Source organism: Oncorhynchus nerka, linkage group LG10, assembly GCF_034236695.1.
Source record: "Oncorhynchus nerka isolate Pitt River linkage group LG10, Oner_Uvic_2.0, whole genome shotgun sequence".
Lineage (NCBI taxonomy): Eukaryota > Metazoa > Chordata > Actinopteri > Salmoniformes > Salmonidae > Oncorhynchus > Oncorhynchus nerka.
In genome coordinates, this window is record NC_088405.1 from 33,063,657 (window position 1) to 33,087,752 (window position 24,096).

Here is a 24,096-nt window from a genome sequence, read left to right on the forward strand (position 1 = left end):
CAATAGTTTTACAGGTTTTTGGGCTAAATACATATGTTTGTGATATTGCAATATGGTTTACTAATCCATAATTCAAGTCTTTACTCTGGTGTGTTATATGGATGTAGTTCAAGAACAGTGTCTGCATTTGTATCAGCATAACATGCTGACCACAACGCTCGCGTCGTGTGCGCGAGCATTGCAAAATAAATGTAAACATACATGCTATTAAGTTATTGCACCCACACTGCTCGCGCACGCCAACGGGCGTCTGTGTTGCCAATCGCTAAAATAGAAGTCAAGTTCTTTTTGTGACGCTGAACGCGGCGCAAGTCCTGCATCTCCCATCTCATTGGTTTATAGTAGCAGATACCCACGATCCATCTCATTGGTTATACCCACGTGGGTGATTGAAAGATGAACTGAGTTCGGTCGGTTGTCGTGGTAACTATGAAAGTTAGATGCCAATCGCCATATAAAGTCCAAAGAAGAATAAGCCTGGAAGGAGGAGAGATGACTAGAAACGATTCGGTTGACCGTTTTATGTGTGGATTAATTGTCGGAGTAGAGGACCTTGTGCATTTCGGGTAAAATAACAACTCAACGTTTAGATCCCAGGACAAATTAGCTAGCAACTGCAAGCTTGCTAGCTAATTTGCCATAAATGTTCAATGCTTTTCGATCAGTTCCCAAATTAATACAATTGGTTCAGAGTTTGTTTTGATATTTCAACCTGCGTGTCATGATCGCGTTTGGTGTGGGGCGACAATCTATTTATGCACGATGGCCCGCGCGCAGCCGGTTTGCGTACAGTGTTAACGTCGGCCATTTTTATGTTAAACATTTATTCCATTGTTCACTCTTGAGGCACTAGCTAACTGTATTGTAGACAATCCAACCGATTCAGCCATCTCTCAACACGCATGTATGCTGAGCCATTACAGGACAAGTTGAACGGGATCTCTAGGGCCATTGATGTTGTGACAGATACTTTCATAATTATAGGTTAACACTTCCTTTATCATTGGGCGAATGTAGTATCAGGTGCTGTCATGGCAGGAGAGTAGAGATGTATAGAGGGCACGTTTAGCCAATGACCCATTGCAGTTGTGTACACAGAGAGATGCCCCACCTCTGTCTGCTCGACACACACACACACACACACACACACACACACACACACACACACAGCCATTTTCTTTAAAGGTGACAAAAGGGATTGGCGATTGTTTTTCTGTTTATCAGAGGTGACATGACCAGTGGCGCAAGGGGGCGAGGAGGCCCTGTGTTGCCATAGCTAAGTATACATCCCTGACAGCTCCATAATGGGTTTCAGGAAGTTCAGTCGAAAATAAAAACAAAGCAACATTTCTAGCTGATTGGTTTTGAAAGGCCGTTTTTCCTTGATGAATGGGAAAAATGTGGACTTCAGCATTCCATGGCAGTGATGCCAGTCGGATCGGATAGGCGCAGCCTTGCGTGAGCAGAACGAACAGGGCCCGATGGAGACGCAGTGCGCTGCAGAAACACACTTTATGGGCAAGAATTTAGGCCGTGGGTTTGGAATAGCAAAAAAACAACAAATGGAGGAAATATTATATGGAAATATTATATGGAGGAAATATTATATATTATTATATTTTGTATCACAAATCTTTTTAAAATTGGCTTTATTTTGTCACAGACCGTGGGTTCGTTAAATGTTGGTTGGGCTTTAAATACTTTTAACTTGATATAGCCTAGTTCAGAATATGTTGATGTAGAAGTACTGGTATACTCTCTTTATTTCTACAGTTGGACAAGTGGAAGAGTGTAAAAGAGTGTGTGGACCTCCATTTAGTGGTTTGGAGCTAATCCCTGTAAAGCCTGTAATGTAAGCAACATTCTCAGCGTTTGCTCTGTGATCCAAATGATGTCGTACTACGTTACCAACTGAACTGGCAAGACCATACTTTAAATACCCTGTTCTATTGTTTTTGTGTCACATTATTTTGAAGTTAATAAAAATCGACCATTGGCACTCTTTTCCCCTTGCCTGGGAGGGACCAACCCAAAGCTGTCTGTTTTAGACTAAAGCATTTTTTTTCTCTGATCAAGGCATTTTGTGGTATAAAACATATGGAGAAAAGAAAGAAAGAACAGAACATAAACTTGAAAGCTTGGTAGATTCCATTTTACCATGTTGAATGTTTTGATTCTCTAAATAAATACTGATCAAGTCAGAGCCTGGTGTATTGTGGATGAAAGCAAGGGCCTTGTAATGAATGAAAAGGCTAGATGGCATTGAATCATCCACTCAAGCAGCGCGCGGAGGCTGACAAGGCGGAAGATAAGTGAGACGAGACGAGGCCACAAATCGTAAGGATGGAAGTGCTGTAGCCCTGCGTTTAGATCTACATTTTTGATCTTTGACTTTCTCATGTGAGAGCTGCCTCAAGTGTTTACAAACACCTAGCCCACCGCTGCTATCAGAGCAGAATTTTGTCATGAATTCATAAAGATAATGCACTTGCTGGATCTAGTCCCATTTGCTCAGCTGTCCAACAGTACCCCACAGTATCTTCGAGGAGCCACTTAACGCGGCATGGTTTAAAATGACTGCACTCCTGGCAAACGGCCTCAGTATTAAACTCAAACACTTTTTGTAAATTGTGTTTGTATTCCTTTTTTCCCTTTGCCTCTCCGGTTTGGGTCAATTATGTGCTGAGAGATGTTTTATGACAAACAGCAAGCCTCAGGGAAGTGCACTTTATACATCACTAGAAGGGCCTGCCATCTGAACTGCGATAGAGTAGCTCTGTTTTTTGCTCTTCAACCCCTCAGCCCCACTGCACAAATGCTGAGGGAAACTTGAAGGATTGCATCTCCTGGTAGCTGTAGAGAAGACTGGAGGGTTCGTTTCTCTATCCCGCTGACACCCCCCTACAGGAGAAGAGGCATAGAGCCGTAAGCCATGCCAAGAGCCTCGCTGCGGGATGGCGGGACACATAGCGTACCCTCTTGGCCCAGCCCCTGGCCTCTGCATTTACCCAAAGCTGGTTACAGTATCGCAAACATGTGGACCCACTGGGGAGTAATTTATGACAGTTGTCGCCATGGTCTGATAAGCCAGTCAGGGCATCTCCAGCCACTCTGAGCGGGGTATTTCAGAGCCCCAGTGGGGATAAACCCGATAGGCTTTAATGTTTCCCCACCACGGAGCCCATGTGGCATCACTGGACAGAAATGTTCCCCGGTCCCAAAGCCACTGTTGTCTAAAGTCACCATTTGTTGCCATGGAGAGGAGAAATGCTGTACATGGTGACTACGCAACACTTTAGACACGACTCGATGTGTATGTATTTTATGAGATCTTGTTATGAAATCTCAAACTTGCACATTCTTTATTGGATGTATATTACAGTGTAAGGAACAACTCTCTGTGTCATATCGCTGGATAATATTAGACTTAGTGACAAGTGAAGTGGTCCAAGTCAACACGGTAAAAAAAAAAGTTATAAGTACGCACTTGAATCTGAATTTCTTAATTTTAATGTTTGGCTATATGACCCACTTCATCCCTCATCTGCATTCCCCCTGTAGACTTGTTTATGGTGCTGTTAGCAGGAGGAGCTGACCCTGTAAAATGGGCTCAGAGATTCTCTCAGCTCTGTCAATGGGCTGCAGATCTGACGGCTAGATGGACTGAAGAGGCTTTTAGCTGTGTGTACAGTCTCCAACCTCTGTTTGTTTGGGAGTTTATTCCAGCTGTACAGTGTTTACTGCTAGCCGAGGAGGAGTTGTCAGCACTAGTTATTCATGTGTGTGCCACAGACCGGCTAAACAGTATACTAGCCGAGTGATGGTGTATTGGCTAGTCCACTCCCTGCAGAACAAAAGGCAGCATAGGGAAGTGCTCATTAATATGCTTTTGCTGTATTTAGGAGCTGACTGGCTGGGGCGTGGCGTTGTCCTCTCGACCCGCCCACCCTCCAGCCCAGGGTAAACTGAAACAGCCAAGATTAGCATTAATCCCTCCTAATGCTGCGGCTCATAATATAGTCATTAGGTGACTTGAGACTAATCCGTCTCACCTAACTGCTGCGATTTATTAAACACACACAGAGGATTTTTGGATTTTCTGTCAATGCAGGGCGGGCATAAAGAGTGCATCACGTCTGAATACAGGGGTATCAGACTAATACTGATGAAGCTGGGACTGAGTAGTACATTGAAATGAGGGGGCAGTGATTACTGGCCTTTCCATTGAATCATGTTTTCCTGCATGTTGTCTCTATTCCAAATCCCCACTGTCTGTTTTACCTGCAGCTCAAACAGTGATGAAAAGGTGAGTCCTTGGTCAGACTTGCGAAGATTAATGTAACGCTTTCGCTGTTGGTAAATCAAAGCCCACACTAGTTATTTCAAACATTTTCTAAACATATTTCCATATTTGCTCAGTGCCCAACACCTTACATATATAGGAAAAACAGGACTGAATTGTTTACCTTCTAAAATGACCATAGCCTAACGATCATAGTTTAGGCATAACACGCAACACCTTTTCTAGATCAAATATTAGAATGTATTCTTTGTGGTGATTTATCCAACCATTCATTCATTCATGGTTTAGCCATCCCCCCGTTGTGTGAACACGGCAGCAGAAGCACAGCTGGTCCTTCCAGTAATGTCAAGGTGGCAGAGGAAGTGTCTGTGCTCTGGAGATAGTTCAACAGTAGTCCTTGGGAATTCTATCTGGAGAGCAGTCAGAGCTCTAACTGTGTAATGGCACCTTGAAGGGCTCATGCTGGCAGGCAGTAGGTTTTCTTGTCATGCCGTGACTCCTCTACAGTCTACTCCTCTGTCCTAACCATCCACCGGCTACTGCTTCCTTCACTTTTTAAAAATATATTTTAAAAACTTTTATATAACTAGGCATGTCAGTTAAGAACAAATTCTTATTTACAATGTCGACCTACCAAAAGGCCTCCTCTGGGGGCGGGGCCTGGGATTAGAAATAAAAACAAATCTATAAAGACTAGGACTAAACACACATCATGACAAGGGAGACAACATATAAAGAGACCTAACACGACAACACAGCATGGTAGCAACACATGACAACATGGTAGCAACACCACATGGAAGCATAAAACATGGTACAAACTTTATTGGGCACAGACAACAGCACAAATAGCCAGAAGGTAGAGACAATACATCACGCAAAGCAGCCACAACTGTCAATAAGACTGTCCATGATTGAGTCTTTCAGTGAAGAGATGGAGGTAATACTGTTCAGTTTGAGTGTTTTTGCAGCTTGTTCCAGTCGCTAGCTGCAGCGAACTGGAAAGACGAGCGACCCAGGGATGTGTGTGCTTTGGGGACCTTTAACAGACTGTGACTGGCAGAACTGCTGTTGAATGTGGAGGATGTGGACTGCAGTAGGTATCTCAGATAGGGGGAAGTGAGGTCTAAGAGGGTTTTATAAAAAAATAAGCATCAACCAGTGGGTCTTGTGACAGGTATACAGAGATGACCAGTTTACAGAAGAGTATAGAGAGGAGTGATGTGTCCTAATAAGGAGCATTGGTGGCAAATCTGATGGCTGAATGGTAAAGAAACCACTTGGGGTGTACTCTAGCCCTGAATTCTACCTTTATGGACTGAGAAAGAGGGAGAGAAAGAGTACAATGCATGAATTGGATCACTGGTCATCTTGCTCTGATTTTCTCTAAACAGCTGGTAAATAATTTGTTGCCTCCAGTAGAGCTAACCGGCTATGCATTTTACAAAGCCATACGTCTTGAGAACAGACCAAAAAGATTGACACAATGTACTTCAAAGTTGTCGTCATTGATGGTTTTATCATATTTTTTTAAATGGCTGTATTTGGCACAGTAGAGAATATTTCTTAAGTTAATCAAACTCTCTTTGCCACTGATGTGAAATGGAAAAGAAAAGTACAGGACTGATTTCAGAATAGAATCGTGTTGAAAATAGAGCCTCCTCACATAAAAAGCATAGGTCTGAGTCCACACTGCTCAGCTGAAACCTTAATGTAATTCCAGGCAGGCTCTGATTTAGTGTGTGGCGGTGGGTATTGTTTCTTGCTAACACAGTAGCCGGGGCCTGTTGTCTAAATCTACAGTGCGTGGTTGCAGGATTCCTTCAGACCCCAGGGAATGCCATTAGTTGGGAGCTGAAGGAATGCAGCAGGTGAAAGAGTGGAGCCCCCCCCCCCCCTCGTTTCCCTCGTTTCTTTCGCTCTCTTTCTCCCTCCACCCCTCATTCTTTCCATGCAGTTGTGGATGGTAGTACTCATCAGGATGGGTGTGAAATCTAGTCCGAGCTGGAGCATGTGTGTCGATTTATCCTGCCGAGCTGACCGCCATCTGCAGCTTAACCCTTTACTGTACCAAACAGAGAGCCCCCCACATCTTTCCCATGATTCGCACCAGGATCGGCAAGGGTACATGGTCGAAGGATCGGATGGAAATTCAGTGTTGCTCTCTGTTTGTTTTTCTGGAAATAGAGGTGATAATACCAGGCCACCTCTTCTGAAGGGCAGCGTATGACAGCGCAAGCACTTTGAAATAAAATGGATTGGATTAGATAATGGGGGCCGTATTTGCCTCGAGGTATGTCATTGGGTGGAAACGGTTTATAGAGCAACTTAGTCCTGAAAACCAAACTCAAGATCATCGATTTATAATGAGATGTGTCGCGAGACCTTAACTTTGGACGTAAGGAATCTTTTCATGAGTTTTGGAGATTTTATACAATACGGTGTATGACAGACACACACACAAACACAGGAACTGAACTCAATGCGCTTCATCCTACCTTCCCCCTCTCTCTCTCAAATGTTTTAATTCGGCATGATAAAACATCCGTTATTTATTAGTTGATTGAGTGTAAAATATGTCCATCCATCATAGTGGCGACGGCAGGCTGTGAAACATTAACTGGACGACCGGGGCCTGGCCAGCCCTCGGCTGGAATAATACTGCTTCTGTGCAAAGTATGCACCATAGAAAATACATTTTATGTACAGGATAACAGGTGCAAGGCAGCGCCGGTTCCTGGGCCGGGAAGGTTTACTAATGAAGTCATGCTTTTTGAATGCACTTGGCGTTCTTTTTTACCACTTGTTTGCATTTTTATATCAGCAGAGCTGAGTTACTCTTAAATAGACTTTTAGCTACAGGTTTTCTGAGAACATGGGTATTTTTGGTTGTTTAGCCTAGATGAAAGGCAATACAACTTTATTTGAATATAAATATGAGTTTAGGGCTTGATTGACAATGGAATAGTGTGGTTTAATTAGTAGCCCACATTCCTCAAGCCTTTGTCCACTGCCTGGCTATTACCGTGGCTGTATGCCCCTTCAATATCCATTGTTTAGCATGCACGCTCTCTGTCATGTCAACAGGGGTATTTCTCCCTAGCGAGGCCCTCTCCTGTTTGTGGTCGTTATAAATCCAGAGGGCAGTTTGAACAGAGCCCCGTGTGTCAGAGGTGCTGGCCAGGCTGTTTGTGTTTGCTTGGTCTTTTGCACTGCCTTTTTTAATATCTGTCCCAAGATGTGGCAAACAAAGCCTTGGTGGCCAGCGGCCTCGGTTTCAGTGACCTGCTGAAAGACTGATGGAGTGATTATGAAGAGGAGGAGAGCGTATGAAAGACTGCCTGGATTAGGAGACCAAACAGGCCTTTTGTTTATCTGTGTGAATTCAAGTTTATGCTGTGCTGTCTCTTTCGCAGCTCCCTACACATACACACACACACACACACACACACAAACGTATGCACAGTCAAATTGCGTGACTCCACCTCTGTCCCCAGCCAGCAGTGAGGGGACAAGTAGGCAAGCGGTGACACAAAGCCACCACCAGGCACAAAGGGTTTCTCTCTAGACTAGATAATAATAATCGCATGCTTTGACTTCTCTGTTCACAATAATCATGTTGGTGTTTAAAGATGGGAAACATGACTGAGGGATTCCTTTGAATCCAAGAGTTTACAGCAAATACTGCAACAAGCGTCTATTGTTAATATCGGAGAAGCATTTTATATGTATTGGCCAACTTTGTTGTTTTACATTTGTATTTATCTGTTATTTTACCAGGTAAGTTGATTGAGAACACGTACTCATTTACAGCAAAGACCTGGGGAATAGTTACAGGGGAGAGGAGGGGGATGAATGAACCAATCGTAAACTGGGGATTATTAGGTGACCGTGATGGTTTGAGGGCCAGATTGGGAATTTAGCCAGGACACCGGGGTTAACACCCCTACTCTTACGATAAGTGCCATGGGATCTTTAATGACCTCAGAGAGTCAGGACACCCGTTTAAAGTCCCATCCGAAAGACTGCACCCTACACAGGGTAGTGTCCCCAATCACTGCCCTGGGCCATTAGGATATTTTTTAGACCATAGGAAAGAGTGCCTCCTACTGGCCCTCCAACACCACTTCCAGCAGTATCTGGTCTCCCATCCAGGGACTGACCAGGACCAACCCTGCTTAGCTTCAGAAGCAAGCCAGCAGTGGTATGCAGGGCTAAAGGTTGAGGGTTCAACACATTTTCTTTAGAATTGTTGCTTTGTAATTTCAGAATGTCCCTAATATACCTGCATTAATAGTGGAATGATAGTTTCACACTATTACTTACCCGCCAGTGTTGTGATTGGCTGTGATATTCGCCTATTGATTTCTCTGTGAAAGCTATTTTGACTTTGTGGCGGTGTTATTTAGGACATAGACATATCTGATATTGGCAGGAAGCTTAAATTCTTGTTAATCTAACTGCACTGTCCAATTTACAGTAGCTATTACAGTGAAAGAATACCATGCTATTGTTTGAGGAGAGCACACAGTTTTGAACTTAAAAGTTATTAATAAACAAATTAGGCACATTTGGGCAGTCTTGATACAATTTTTTAACAGAAACGCAATGGTTCATTGGATCAGTCTAAAATGTTGCACATACACTGCTGTCATCTAGTGGCCAAAATGTAAATTGCACCTGAGCTGGAATAATACATTATGGCCTTTCTCTTGCATTGCAAAGATGATGGTACAAAAAAAAATAGAAAATAACGTTTTTTTCCCTTTGTATTATCTTATACTACATCTATTGTTATGTTCTCCTACATTCCTTTCACATTTCCACAAACTTCCAAGTGTTTCCTTTAAAATGGTACCAAGAATATGCATATCCTTGCTTCAGGGCCTGAGCTACAGGCAGTTAGATTTGGGTATGTCATTTTTAGGTGCAAATTGGAAAAAAGGGGATGGATCCTTAAGAGGATAACAAATCGATTTTCAGTGAAAATAATTAACACTCAATTGTAGCAATTAATTGAAAATTGGAAGGCCACTTCCATCTGTCCTTATTCACAGAATATTGGCTCTATCTTACATTCGCTGGCCACTTAGCAACCTAAGACAAGGGGTGTGTGTGTGTGTGTGTATATATGTGTGTATATATATATATATATATATATATATCTATATCTATATATATATATTATGCAAACTATATTCCATTCCCCACTAGAAAACACTCGTGTTGTAGCCCTGCAAAAGCTACAGTGAGTTATTTCCGAAGCACTTGGAAAAGTTTTAATTTCTCTGGGGCTTTTAAATTGCCTGTTTAGGTTGTGCCGAGGCATTGTTCAAAGCATCTATAAAATACCGCTGCGGGTTGGACGAAACAACCATATGGAGTTTCATAACATTGGTACATCCTAATTGCCCCCCTTTTGACAAGTGCCAATTTCCTTCAAGAGGAGGGAGCGATGGGGGGGAAAAGATCGAAGGAGGGAGGGCTTGCCAAGTTGACATGCATCAAACTTCTCCCGACAGATGGATAAGACTGTCGTCCAGGACTTGCTAGCGCTAGATGAAAATTCTCCCTGGATTTCATTTAGCCTTGCTGGCCTTGTTAAAACGTCCCCTCTCCCCCAGCATTAAGAGCCGGCCGCTGGAAGGCCCCTGACTCTAATTCCAGGAGCGGGGCTCCAGATCAATAACCATCAGTGTTTGGTTTTAGGCCGCTGCGCCGGTCACAGGGGTGACTAACCCCCCCTCACCCCTGCTCTTCACTCACGCACCCATGGTGTCATTTTGTTTTGAGGTAATTTTCACTGTGAGATCGTGGACTGTCTGAATTGGAGTGAGTGTGTGTATGTGTGTGGGGTAGTAGAATCTCAGGGATTTGACAGGTCTGCTGTTGCACATGTTTTCTCCCTTTGTCTGTTACTGTGAGGGCACATTAGCATTAGGTTGTGTGCAGGGCATGCACTACAATATGTGTGTGCTCAAACGCATGCATACACACACATGCGCACACACAACGGTCCTGTTCAGCTCATGAAAGGCGTAAAATTAAATACATTTTTAACTGTGGAGCCAAGAGTCTTAAAATGTCAGGACATGGAGGGGAAGAGCAGAATGTGTGCAATGCCCATGTCATAAATCTAGAACGTATCATATACACATTCGTCACGTTTTCTCCCATTCACAAACAGGCACCATTGGCAACTCTCTGTATCCTACTTCCTTTAGAATGTACAGTATGCATTTTCTCTCAAGTCAGCACAATTCAGTCAGTCTTCAGTTTTCCACATTTTAACCAACCTTTTTTGCATTTAAATAGATACATTTGTGTAAGAAAAAATATTTTAAATGAATCAAAAATGCTTTTTAATTGGGAAGTCAGTGACCAACAGAGAGGGTCTTAAAGGAAAGGTGGACAGGGTTCTGTTTTAGACTGGGCGGAGGGCACCAAGCCTGTGTGATTCTATAAAATATGTGACACAGCAGTCTGACAAATTAAGTTATTCATCCTTTTGTGATTAAATTAAGCAAATACAAAGGGGCGACCAGGCCCAGTGCCCACAGTATTTCTGGTGTTGTAATCATGTGCTGCTCTGAATAGCTGTCCCCCTCCCTCCCTCCGCCTGTCTCTCTCGCTCTCTGTCTCTCACTCACATACACACACACACACACGTTTTTGAAAATTGGCTTTGTGTTTGTAGAGCGTAATGCATAGTTCTCATGGAATTCAGATTTCTCTCTGTTGGTTCAGTGGCATGCACAACAAGGGGTAAATCTATCACAATGAATGAAACTGGATATGATGGCTATTGGAGAGCTCTGAGTTGATGTTTTATACACCTGAAGTTGATGTTAAAATCATGAACAAATACCTAATCCCAAAGACTGAGCTGCATGTTAAAGTAAAGGTTCACCCATTTTGACTGTTGTGGTGTTTTTGTGCATCTCTGTGCAATGCTCGATCAATTCCCAGGGTCATTTCATGTGTTCATGTGTATCTGAGCTATTGGTGTTCAAGTAGGCAGAAATCTGTCCGGTATGACGTAGAACTGTGATAGTCTCATTACACTGGAAGTTAATAGGAGTATGACTTTTAGATTGCAAGAACATCTATCATACATGTCAGATTTCAATACTGGCCGATGTCAAAACTCGGGAGAATGTCTTCTCTCGAAAGAGTGTGATTTTACTATTTGTCTGCCTCTTTAGTCCAAAGTGCATTGCAAGGTGCCGTTGCCAGAGATTTTATAGGAAGGAGATAGGAATCCAATGAAGGAATGTATAACGCCGCACCCAGCAGACTGTCGACCAATCATGTTCACGTTGTCATGCTGCGTTCCATGGTTGCTAAGCTAATCGGCACACAATCCCTTCTCAAATTCAGTGTATTTATTTAGAAACGTGCCCATTGTCCTCCAAAGTACTTAATGTTACGGTTCCAAAGCTATATACGATATTATAGAACATTTTTGTAATTTTCTTTAGGTGATAACCAATGTATTTATTTGTTTAAAGGTCCAATGCAGCCTCTTTTTTTTTCTTCTCAATTTCAAATAATTTCTGGGTAATAATTAAGTACCTGTGATTGTTTTCAATTAAAATGGTCAAAAAGAAACAGCTTCTTAGCAAAGCAAGGATTTTGGTAGGACTGTCTGGGAGGGGGAAACTGGAAATGAGCTGTTATTGGCAGAGAGGTTTGGAACTCTTGTCTTATTGGTCTTATTTAACGCATGGTGATGTCACCATGGAAGGCTAAAACTCCATCCCACCAAAACAGGCATATATTTTTTTTTTTCCAAACCAGTTTTTACACTAAAAGGGCATTATCACAATTGTATAGTATTATTCTAATCTCCTAGTGTGGAAATATATACAGTACCAGTAAAAAGTTTGGACACCTACTCATTCAAGGGTTTTTCTTTATGTTTTACTATTTTCCACATTGTAGAATAATTGTGAAGACATAAAAACTATAAAATAACACCTATGGAATCATGTAGTAACCAAAAATGAGTTAAACAAATCCAAATGTATTTTTATATTTGAGATTCTTCAAAGTAACCACCCTTTGCCTTGATGACAGCTTTACACACTCATGGCATTCTCTCAACCAGCTTCACCTGGAATGCTTTTCCAACAGTATTGAAGGAGTTCCCACATACGATGAGCACTTGTTGGCTGTTTTCCTTCACTCTGCGTTCCAACTCATCCCAAACCATCTCAATTTGGTTGAGGCCAGGTGATCTGGATGAAGCACTCCAACACTCTACCATTTTTTGTTCAAATAGCCCTTACACACCCTGGAGGTGTGTTGGGTCATTGTCCTGTTGAAAAACAAATGATAGTCCCACTGAGCGCAAACCAGATGGGATGGTGTATCCCTGCAGAATGCTGTGGTGGCCATGCTTGTTAAGTGTGCCTTGAATTCTTAATAAATCACTGACAATGTCACCAGCAAAGCACCATCACACCTCCTCCATGCTTCACGTTGGGAACCACACATACGGAGATCATCTGTTCATCTACTGTGCGTCTCACAAAGACACGGCGGTTGGATACCAAAAATCTCAAATTTGGAGTCATCAGACCAAAGAACAGATTTCCACCAGTTTCTTGGCCCAAGCAAGTCTCTTCTTCTTATTGGTGTCCTATAATAATGGTGTCTTTCTAGCAAATCGACCATGAAGACCTGATTCACGCTGTTGATGTTGATATGTCTGTTACTTGAACTCTGCGAAGCATTTATTTGAACTGCAATCTGAGGGCAGTTTCCTCTAATGAACTGATCCTCTGCAGCAGAGCCAACTCTGGGTCTTCCTTTCCTGTGGCGGTCCTCGCGAGAGCCAGTTTCATCATAGCGCTTGATGGTTTTTGCGACTGCACTTGAAGAAACATTCAAAGTTCTTGACATTTTCAGAATTGACTGACCTTCATGTCTTACAGTAATGATGGACTGTAATTTCTCTTTGCTTATTTGAGCTGTTCTTGCCATAATATGTACTTGGTTTTTTACCAAATAGGGCTAACTTCTGTATACCACCCCTACCTTGTCACAGCACAACTGATTGGCTCAAACGCAAATGAACACCTGTTAACTGAAATGCATTCCAGGTGACTACCTCATGAATCTGGTTGAGAAAATGCCAATATTGTGCAAAGGATGGCTACTTTGAAGAAACTAAGGTTTACTGCCAATGCACTAAGAATGTCATCTTCTTTGGCTTTGATGTATTGGGTATGAAAATAAATAGTTATTGTATTTGCCTGTGTTCAATTTTTTGCTCTTCACTTCTGAAGCAGCCCTCTCATATATAAAGTTCTGCCTTGATCTTGCGCTGCACTCTTCTGATAAGGCATAGCAGTTTTTCTACTCGACTTCACCACCATATTCGGATTCATCGTACGAAATCAGCAACAAATAGGTAGACTGATACATTAAAGGAAACAAACTGACATGAATGTTTATCAGGACGTTCTCTTAGTGGTCTTGTGAATGTCTTCTACTGGAGTCTACATTACAGTGCCAGTTTACAGTTGGAGCACAGCTCCTAGTATTCCCTGTGTTTTAAGCCCTTTCTGCTCCACTGCCAATAGATGTGCATACGTTAGATGGTGTGGACTGAGGTGCTCTCCTGGGGGCAAAGGTTCAGGCTCTCTCTGTCTCTGCTGTGGTCGTTTGCAGAGGTAGGCCACACATGGCAGCACACACCATTCAGTGTGGTTTTTATGTAGAAGGACTGAGTAACTCATTTCTGGTGACTTTTTAAAAGGACATTCTACTCCAAAATGAATGAAAATATAATTAAGCTGACACCATCTAAAATAATTTCCACCTCCAGAAATTAGCCAAATAACATATTGGTAAAATTATTAAAAATTACTTTTTACATATTGGACCATGCATGTAGCCTATGCATAGTTGATATTATCAGGTATGCTATTAGCAATAAGTATTATCACCTGTAGCCCAACTGATGCCGCATAGTGTTTTTAAATAAATAGGCTGATGCATGGGATTGCCCATCTACATTTACCCTACTGGGCTAATCATTAGCTAGATCCCAAATGTGATCTTTGAACTGGTTAGCATCCTATTGATGACAATTATGTCCCAATAAACTTGCATAAACGGAGTGAAGGTAACTTCAGGTGTTCTGCCACCCGGGGTAATACTGCCTGTACTTCTCACAGAAACCACTTCATGTCACAATTTCCCCCCCAAAAACCTTCCCTGGTTGCCAAGTAGGGAGGTGTTTTACCGTAAGTTACCCTACAATTGACCCATGTTACATTTAGCCTCACTCTCCCCTATGGACTCACAGCAACCATGCAACACTGGACGATGGTTCCAACATGGCCAAATGTCCTAGCTGAGCTTTTTAGTATTAGACAAATTGGACTTAAACAATGGTCAAATCTAGTATGCCAAACCGTATTTAATGTGTCTGATATTTAACGCACACGCGCACACACAGAGTTGGGAGACAATAGGCTATACATACATACATGGATGGGTAAGGGACGTTAATCCCCTTTTTTATATTGGCCAATGTCAGCCAGAGGTCAACCTGGTTATGGTGTGATTGTCTCACTGTGGTGGTGCAGGGGCTTTATTTATTTCACTTCACAAGCCCTGGAGATTGAGCTGAAGTACAGAGCCATATTTAGCCTTTATTTAAGATGATTGGGCTGGCCTGCCAGGAGAGCTGTCTGATGGGCCAGCCCCTACTCACCGATGGCCAGCCAGATCAATACAACACAATTGAGTTCTCCAATTTGAGGGTCTTTGAGACGTAGCCGTGGCACTTACAGGGTGATCGCTTCTGATGAAGTCTTTATCAGCCTCTATTGACGGATTAATTTGAGCACCCTCCACCCCGGTTCCCTTTTACTCTCTCAACTGTAAAGTAATGGATACTAAGCCCCCTCCTTTAAAAGTTTCTAAGAGCTGATGGATTGATAGATAGGTCGCCTTCTCTTTTTGGAGTTTACACAACCTCTAAGTTTGTTTTTGTTATTTCTGCCTTGATATCTGATGGGGGTGGGGATTACTTTTCAGAAGCGTTCAGGTGATCCTGTGGTTGTTTTGAGACCATTGTTCAGGCAGGAACTTCAGCATTGTGGCTAAATTTACACCAAATGGACCTTCCCCATCAAAGGAGTATTTAGGGTTTTCATGGGGAATACAAAGAAAACATCAGATCCCCCAAAAAATGAAGAAAAAGAAAATGCAAGCGGGATAAGATTACTTTCAGAAGCAAGTCTAAGAGCGACCTGGCGTCCGATGAAAGGTTGTGGAAATGTCCAAATTATTAAATATTTGATTTCCGAACAAGCCGCAGGGATATTGGATATCGCAAGCTAATGCGCGGTGGTCACGTGCAATCTTGGAAATTGGTCAAGGCTCGTCTCAGCCTTTTGAAGTCACAAGTCGTTTTTTTGACTTTAGAGTAGCTGCTCTAGAGGAAGCCTAATCCGTGTGGTATTACTACGGCAAGCAGTGTTTCGACAACACGCCAAACGCTGTTCGTGAGTCCACTAATTTGTCCGTTTGTTGTTTTACCTGGTTTGTATTTTGCAGCCCCTCTCGACCCCCATCTCGTTCTCTTGGTTACCCTCCGATGTAGCGGTTACCTCCTCGGATTGGCCCGCGGTGGTTTCCCATCGCGAAAGATGCAAAGCGATCTTCGTTTCTCTGTGACTTGATTAAGAGGAAGATTTGGGGCATCTTCCTCTCCAGCTGTGTTTTGTTGTCTGTGGTGTAACCCGGCCCTCAGTTATACACCACAATCTGCCTCTTGTGGGTGCTTTACGCTTGTTCAATGTCTTTCACTCCATGTCTTTTGTCAATACGTTTTTGTGATTGTCATGGAATATGTAAACATGCAAACACTGTCGGTCGTTACGGGATTTCTTCCAGTCGCTGTGACCCCTCCGAGCCACCAGCAACCCTCACCCCCACACCGAGCCCAGTCACTCTCCAGTCATTTTCATTAATGCTAAATCCCACATCCTACACAGCTGCCTTAAAAAAAAGCTTTTGGAAATTGAGTTGTAATAAGATACCATGTGCTGCCAAGGTGAATAAGAGGCGGCTCTTGAATGCCTCTCACTCCCTCGGTCTTTCACTCACTCACACACACACACTTCGCTCCATGTTGTTCTCATCTCTTACTGTGCTGCAGCAGTGGGAGAAGGTTACAACCTCCTGAGCAGCTAATTCCCCATTGATCTGCCCTGGGGCACCAGAGCTGTTGACACAGACCTTTTTATAGAGAGCAGAGAAAAGTCCTCACACTGCTGTTCACTACTCTGTTCTGCATGTTTGTGCACAACAGCAGAACTGAGGCTAAGGCCCTACCGAGACTTACCACACTTGGGATTTGAAGATCCCACTGCCATGATAAGGGAAGATAACTGAGAGCATTAAGATATTGGGAAGAAATATTTCTCCATGGTGGAGACCATGTGATCTGGAACACTGAAAAAAGGACATCTATTTGGTACAGTACACTGCTATATATATGCAGTATCAGTGTTCAGGGTTGAATATGTTGACTGACCTGTCCTCTCTGTCTCCACAGAGCTGTCAGATGTGGAGCCTAACGTATTCCTGCGGCCCTTCCTGGAGGTGGTACGATCTGAAGACACCACCGGACCAATCACAGGCCTGGCCCTCACCTCTGTCAACAAGTTCCTGTCCTACGGCCTCATAGGTGAGCAGCACAGCTGTCAGTCAGACCACTGTTGTCCTATTGGTAAGCATTGATGATACAATCAGCTGATATCTCAAAGTGCTGTACAGAAACCCAGCCTAAAACCCCAAACCGCAAGCAATGCAGGTGTTGAAGCAAGTTGGCTAGGAAAAACTCAGTTATTTAGCCTAAATATTGTAAGTAATGTAAAACTTACATATATTTATGTGTGGGACCACTACATTGTTCTTTAAGACAGCTTTCCATGAAGAGGGTGAGTTGGTTATATTTTCAGTGTTTCTCCTGGGATATCTTTTCAACAATCGTGACAATGTAGCGGGGGAGGGGCCAGCAGGACTTCGTTATTGCGCTAACGCAAGTTAGCAACGTCCATCAATCTGCACATATAAAAATTGTCTCCATGAGTTCATTTGGCTTAATTGCTAAAACCTCGCACTATCCTTTTAAAAGCGTGTCAGCAGAAATATTTAAAAATATTATTTTTTTTATTTTTGGAGTGGCGGCAACGATTTAGCAGCAACAGGGCGTCTCTGCTAAATTAATATTGGGGAAACACTGTTGTCAATCTGTGAGAACTGTCATCATGGACTCCCTCTGGATTTAGGCAAACCAAGAATGATGTGTTCTCACTAGCAATGCCTAAATGGACTTGTTTTTTACCACACAAATAGCACAGCCTGTCCTTGCTAGCATCATCGTGAAAATATGGCAGGCGTCCGCCAGTTGTTGTTAAAAGTGTGAAATAAGCATCGCCAGATGTTATTCTAAATGGCAGGGGGTGGATAAATGATGGTACAGTACATCTCTGACCGTTGAAACAGCTGCAACCCCTCTCTAAATTAAATAAGTGCCATCGGCACATTGAATAACACCATTTAACGCATCCCTGTCCTGAACTTCTTATTGAGCTGTATTTATATCATTCAGCTGTTACGTTGTCCAATATTCAGTTAATGAAACATATGTGAAAGGTAGGCTAGGTGTAATTTGATTTCAGCTCCATGACCATTGCTACGATGTCATTTTCTGACTGATCCAACAAGCCCTTAGAATACCTGGCAAACTGAATCTAGACACACGCACGCATGAACGCACTCAAACACACAACCCACACACACCACACCGCACTCACATGCATCACAGTCACAAGCACACACCATCACAGTCCACCCCCTCACAAATCACTTCCCTACTCCCAGAGCCGCTGTCCGTCACTCAAAACCCAACGCCTGCTTCCTAATCCTGTAACCCCCCCCCCCGCACGCACACACACCTCATCAGCGGGGTTCAAAGGGACGGGTAACCATGGAAACGTGACCCAGCAACTCTCAAGACAATGGCCCTCCAGCGCAGAATGAAGAGAAAGATATGACACGCTCAGATATTACCCTCCGTTTGAATTCAACCCGTGTTCCTCAAATGCTGTGAGGTCTTTCCCAGCTTGTTAACACTGAAGTCAAAGGCATTGCTTTCCCCTAGCCTCCATCTTAGTCTGCTCACATGGCGAGTGGCTAGTTGGAGCACACAGTCGTTGGACATATTAAGAAACTGATAATGGTTACGAGGTACTGATTGTATTGGACATTAATACATGAGTTTTTCAACTGGATATTACTGTACAGTAAATGTCGTGTAGCTGTAGTTAAATACTTGGAAACGTTTTACTGAAATGTGAAATAAGAGTTGCGACAGATTTTTATCGATGCTGTGTTGTGATTTAAATGGTCAAATAAATTCTACGCCTTCCTGAAAATGTTGTAACCTACTGAAATTGATTTAGAAATGTCATCTATTTCGATATTAACATTATTCACTAGAATAACTTATTCAAAGGCTGGTAATCACGTTGGTTCTGTGGTCTCGTTGATTAGCCAGTTAAGTAGTGCCAAATTACACGGCTTAATTACCATTTCAGACCAAAAAGTTCCTAATTACTACCCAGGTTGTTTTCTGGTACTTACGACAGTCATTTAGAGGAAGTGCCAGTAGCTAGTAATTTAGAATTGACTGCAGAGTCAGAGAGCAACCTGTTACCTTAATAACCAAGTGAACAAGAGACGGTCTGTATCATGTTCATAGAGGAATATGAGATTGAATGAATGACCTTTTCAGAGTCAAAGGGCTTTTATACTAATGAGACTGTACCACCAGTCTATTCTGATTGTCGCCAGTGAAAAGTCAGCTTAGTTATCCCTCTGTAGTCCAGACATTTATGAGAGCTGGCTATCGATATTAACTAAGGATATGACCTGTAGCACATACTAGTACTGCACATGTAGGTTTACTCCATCTAGCAATACTTTGAGAAAACGCCTCTCGCTTTCGAAACACCAGCCAAAGGAAACGTCTCAAATAGTCATTTTTACTCAATTGTCCATTTGTCACTCCGTTGTTCAAGTGAGGTAGTTGAGGTAAGAGGTTTAAATTGACTTCTGTTAGTCGTGAATTACTGACACCAAGACAGGCAGAGGGCTGATCCTGATAAACACTGCCATCTGCTGGCTGCAGTGGCAAAAATGATCAGATTTCCTGGTCTGTCACTCACTAGTTTTTGATCATTTATTTTATGGGAATATGTCAGTTATATTTTTTTCCCTTTTAGATGTATGTTAAAACTATCACTAAATAGAATCTCATTTAATTTTGCAACATCAGCTTACATTGAATAGGGATCGATTTCGTGGTTTTGCTTTGTCTTTGAATGATTACAGAGCTCTGCTGTCTCCTGTGCCTGCGATGTGGTGAGGAGGGCGCAGTGCAAGTTTGCACACATTACTTAATATCCCCTCCAAGGCTCCTCTCAGGAGAACCACACCACAGCATGTAGCCTTGTTCCTTTAACCCTGTGTGTCACGCCGAACATGTTCCCCCTCACGTCGTCCCTTTGTCCCATGTCTCCCTTCCTCTGTTAGCAAAGGGCCCTGCCTGTCCCCCCCCCCGTCTCCCTGGGGGGTCCAGAGAAGAAAAGAGGGGGACATTTCATTTAGTGAGGGCTAATTCCGCTCAATCTATGGCCTGAGGTCTGCTGGCATGGAGGGAGTGCTGGCCTAAGCCCCTCCACTGACAGACATCCCGATCCCCACCCGTCTCTTCTCCTCTCCTCTCCACTCCGCTCCTCAACCACATCCCTCAGAGCCCAGAGGCAGTTCCACTCAGCCTGCCGAGAGCAGCCATGGCCACAACAGCCTTATAGGGCCCATAGGACGGCTCAACTGAGCATTTGCCACCACTACCCGCTTAGAAGAGGCGTAAAATATCACACTGGTTTTCTAATGAGTGTTTTACATTTAAAAAAGGCATTTTATAGGACTTCAAAAGGTATTTTATTAAAATGTTACCTGGGCTGTCTGACAATGGGTTGTAGTGGCTTTCAGAAGGGGAACAAGTGAGCAAACCTGACTTCACTTAGACCAGGTGATAGCACCAGTCCTTTTGTTTGGTTTGAGGAGATGTATTGGTCATTGTACAGTATGTGGAGGTTTGGTGTGTGTGGCATTCTGAAAGCCACTCTCCTCTCTCACTCGGCAGCATTGCTAGTCAGCCTTTCCAGCTCCCCTCTAACCACCCACACACACACCCACACACACACACACTTCGCTCCACACACACACAGCCAGTCTCTGGTGTTATTTTAACCATGGTCCATCCCTTCATAGGCCATCCTCTGGAGACACTGCCAAGAGGGATTAGTATTTTATATCACTTCTGACATTCTGCTGGATAGCCCGTGGCCTCAGTTTCTGTGGTGGGATGAGACGTTTTCAGCACAACTTCCACGGTTGTTGTTGCCCTCGCATCTTGAGGGACGTTGGCATGACTCAGTTTCAGTCTGCTAACCCGGTGACTCGTATCATTCACTCAAGTTTACTCAAAGCGTCGACAAACGCTCCAGAACTTTACACACACTCATTTGTTAAGCATCTCAACTGGAAAGTCACTTCTCCCTCTTCATTTTGCTAATGACAGAGATTATAGACGGTCAGGCTAAACCCCTCCCCCGGCCTCTATCAATAGATGGAATGTTGTGTGGCGTCATGGCTCTACCTGGAAAAGCTTTCACTTATTATTCCACTCCTTCCCCTAGTATGCTCTGCACTTATTAGACCTAGTTAATGAAATGCTCCTTTAAGAGCGATGGGGAAAGGAAAAACATGCTGGCTCCAGGCTGCTATCTGGCTCCGGTTGGGTTTCAAAACACTGGCTCCTGTTGCCTAGACAGCCAATTGGCCAGCACTGCCCACAAAAGGCCACATCTGGTGATTAGATCTCCAGGATTTGAAGGACCTTCTGGATGGACCAGCTAGATTGGTGTGTGTGTGTGTGTATGACCATCAGATGTGTAAGACTTATTGGATCAACAGTCCAGTCATATCACTTGTCAGAAAAGCTGCATTATCTGTTTGACAGCAGCTGTCTCTCTGCATCAAACATGCATTCACGTAATGATGCACTCCTAGATTTGTTTAGTTTCCCCTCTTGCCTTAGAATGGTATTTTACTTGGCTTTTTAGCCATGTTAATGATTCAATCGCTTCAATTGACCAAAATGTGTTCTCTCTGATCATATTGGAGGATTTGTGGTTTAGTTGGTCTGGAGAAAAAAATTCTACCTCTGATTTTGTGAATATCAAACGTTTCACAGGTTGGCTTGTTGCACAGTGCTGACATCTGTTAAAAAGAGGGTAATATCCTCTCAATAATACGGTCCTCGACCTGCCTTCTTTGAACTGGCCAAACTCCTACAACTTTCCCCTTCTCTGTTCTATCTTGTTTTGAAGGACAATGCTTTTTTAATTTGATTTTTTATTGAACATTTATTTAACTAGGCAAGTCGGTTAAGAACAAATTCTTATTTACAATGATGGCCTACCAGGGAACAGTGGGTTAACTGCCTTGTTCACGGGCAGATCGCCAGATTTTTTTACCTTGTCAGCTCAGGGAATCGATCCAGCAACCTTTCGGTTACTGGCCCAACACTCTAACCACTGGGCTACCTGCCTCTAACCAGTAGGCTACCTGCCTCTAACCACTAGGCTACCTGCCTCTAACCACTGGGCTACCTGCCTTTAACCACTGGGCTACCTGCCTTTAACCACTGGGCTACCTGCCTCTAACCACTGGGCTACCTGCCTCTAACCACTGGGCTACCTGCCTCTAACCACTGGGCTACCTGCCTCTAACCACTGGGCTACCTGCCTTTAACCACTGGGCTACCTGCCTCTAACCACTGGGCTACCTGCCTCTAACCACTGGGCTACCTGCCTCTAACCACTGGGCTACCTGCCTCTAACCACTGGGCTACCTGCCTCTAACCACTGGGCTACCTGCCTCTAACCATTGGGCTAGCTGCCCCTAACCACTGGTAGGCTACCTGCCCCTAACCACTGGTAGGCTACCTGCCCCTAACCACTGGTAGGCTACCTGCCCCTAACCACTGGTAGGCTACCTGCCCCTAACCACTGGTAGGCTACCTGCCCCTAACCACTGGTAGGCTACCTGCCCCTAACCACTGGTAGGCTACCTGCCTCTAACCACTGGTAGGCTACCTGCCTCTAACCACTGGTAGGCTACCTGCCTCTAACCACTGGTAGGCTACCTGCCTCTAACCACTGGTAGGCTACCTGCCTCTAACCACTGGTAGGCTACCTGCCTCTAACCACTGGTAGGCTACCTGCTATCCAGATTTGAACAGTGTAATGTGCCTCTCACAGCTTCATTTTATTTCTATTTAACTTTTATTTAATTGGGCAAGTCAGTTAAGAACAAATTCTTATTTACAATGACTGCCTACACCGGCCAAACCCGGACAATGCTGGGCCAATTGCATGCCGCCCTATGGGACTCGCAATCATGGCCGGTTGTGATACAACCTGGATTGGATTCAGATGAATGTGTCACTTTAATTCAGCTGAAGTGTTGAGTGGAACTTGGCAGCTTGAATGAGCAGTGTATGAAAGAAGCTGTTTTATAAAATGTCTGTGGAAAAAGACGATGACGACTGCGGACTTGTTGTTGTCTGTCCTATGCAGATGCTAACCATGAGGCGGCAGCGGAGGCCATTGAGAACATGGCAGACGCCGTCACACACGCCAGATTCGTAGGGACGGACCCCGCCAGCGATGAAGTGGTGCTCATGAAAATCCTACAGGTAATCTTCTAGCTAAAATCTTTCAGCTAACGGTGCACCAGAAAATGATTAATCAAATGTGTTTATTTCAAAAACAAGCCTAAGGGCTGTATATCAACTGTCACCCTGTTTACAGTAGTACTCTGTCATAGTATGTATGACACTTCACTATATGGGGGATCGGTTGTCATTTTAAATTTGATACAAGTGTCTTACGTGCATGAATACCCTGGCTGGATTCCCTTTGAGGCTGGAACATTAACTTTATGATACCTGGTAAAAGAACTGAGATGACCACTCTGAATGTTACGCACACACTCACACACACACACACTGCGTCTGCCGTGACAGGTCCTGAGGACCTTGCTGCTCACGCCCGTCGGAGCCCACCTGACCAACGAGTCTGTGTGCGAGATCATGCAGTCGTGTTTCCGCATCTGCTTCGAGGTGCGCCTCAGCGGTGAGTTCTCTCTCTGTAGTTCTCCCAGGGATTGATACACACTTCTAGTCCACATGCTGTATTAGAAAGGAACGCTAAGCTGTATTTTATGACGCTTTTCCAGGGGAAAATATCAGGAACTCGTAGATGGGAACGTTTAGCTTCCATGGCCTCCGGGGTCCTCCATCACACCAGCCTAACAATATGAGTTCTACCGCTCAACTCCAACTCTCACCCCCTCCAGGCCTTCTGCCCTTAGTTCACTAACACCCCGTACCCCTCCCCCAGTCCCTGAGATGTGCATTAACAGGAAAACCCTCCTAATCCTGGCCAAACGCATACAGACAGGAGGTCCCAGCCTGGCCTCTCTCCTCTTGTCCTCTGGGCTCTAATGGCACCTGCCCTGTTTGTTTTGCCCTCTCCACAGAGCTCCTGAGGAAATCAGCCGAACACACACTGGTAGACATGGTGCAGCTGCTGTTCTCCAGGTAAACGGGGTTGGGTGTGTGTGTGTGT

The 24,096-nt window shown here is 43.8% G+C and overlaps 1 protein-coding gene across 1 annotated transcript in view; it reads left to right on the top strand.

Annotated features, from left to right (window-relative positions):
* The window catches only part of LOC115135173 (Golgi-specific brefeldin A-resistance guanine nucleotide exchange factor 1-like), a 79,883-nt gene that overhangs the window by 24,149 nt on the left and 31,638 nt on the right, over window positions 1–24,096 (top strand). Inside the window, 4 exon segments of the mRNA XM_029669556.2 lie at window positions 16,884–17,015; window positions 23,044–23,162; window positions 23,493–23,601; window positions 24,008–24,068. Of these exon segments, the coding sequence (XP_029525416.2) occupies window positions 16,884–17,015; window positions 23,044–23,162; window positions 23,493–23,601; window positions 24,008–24,068 (421 nt within the window).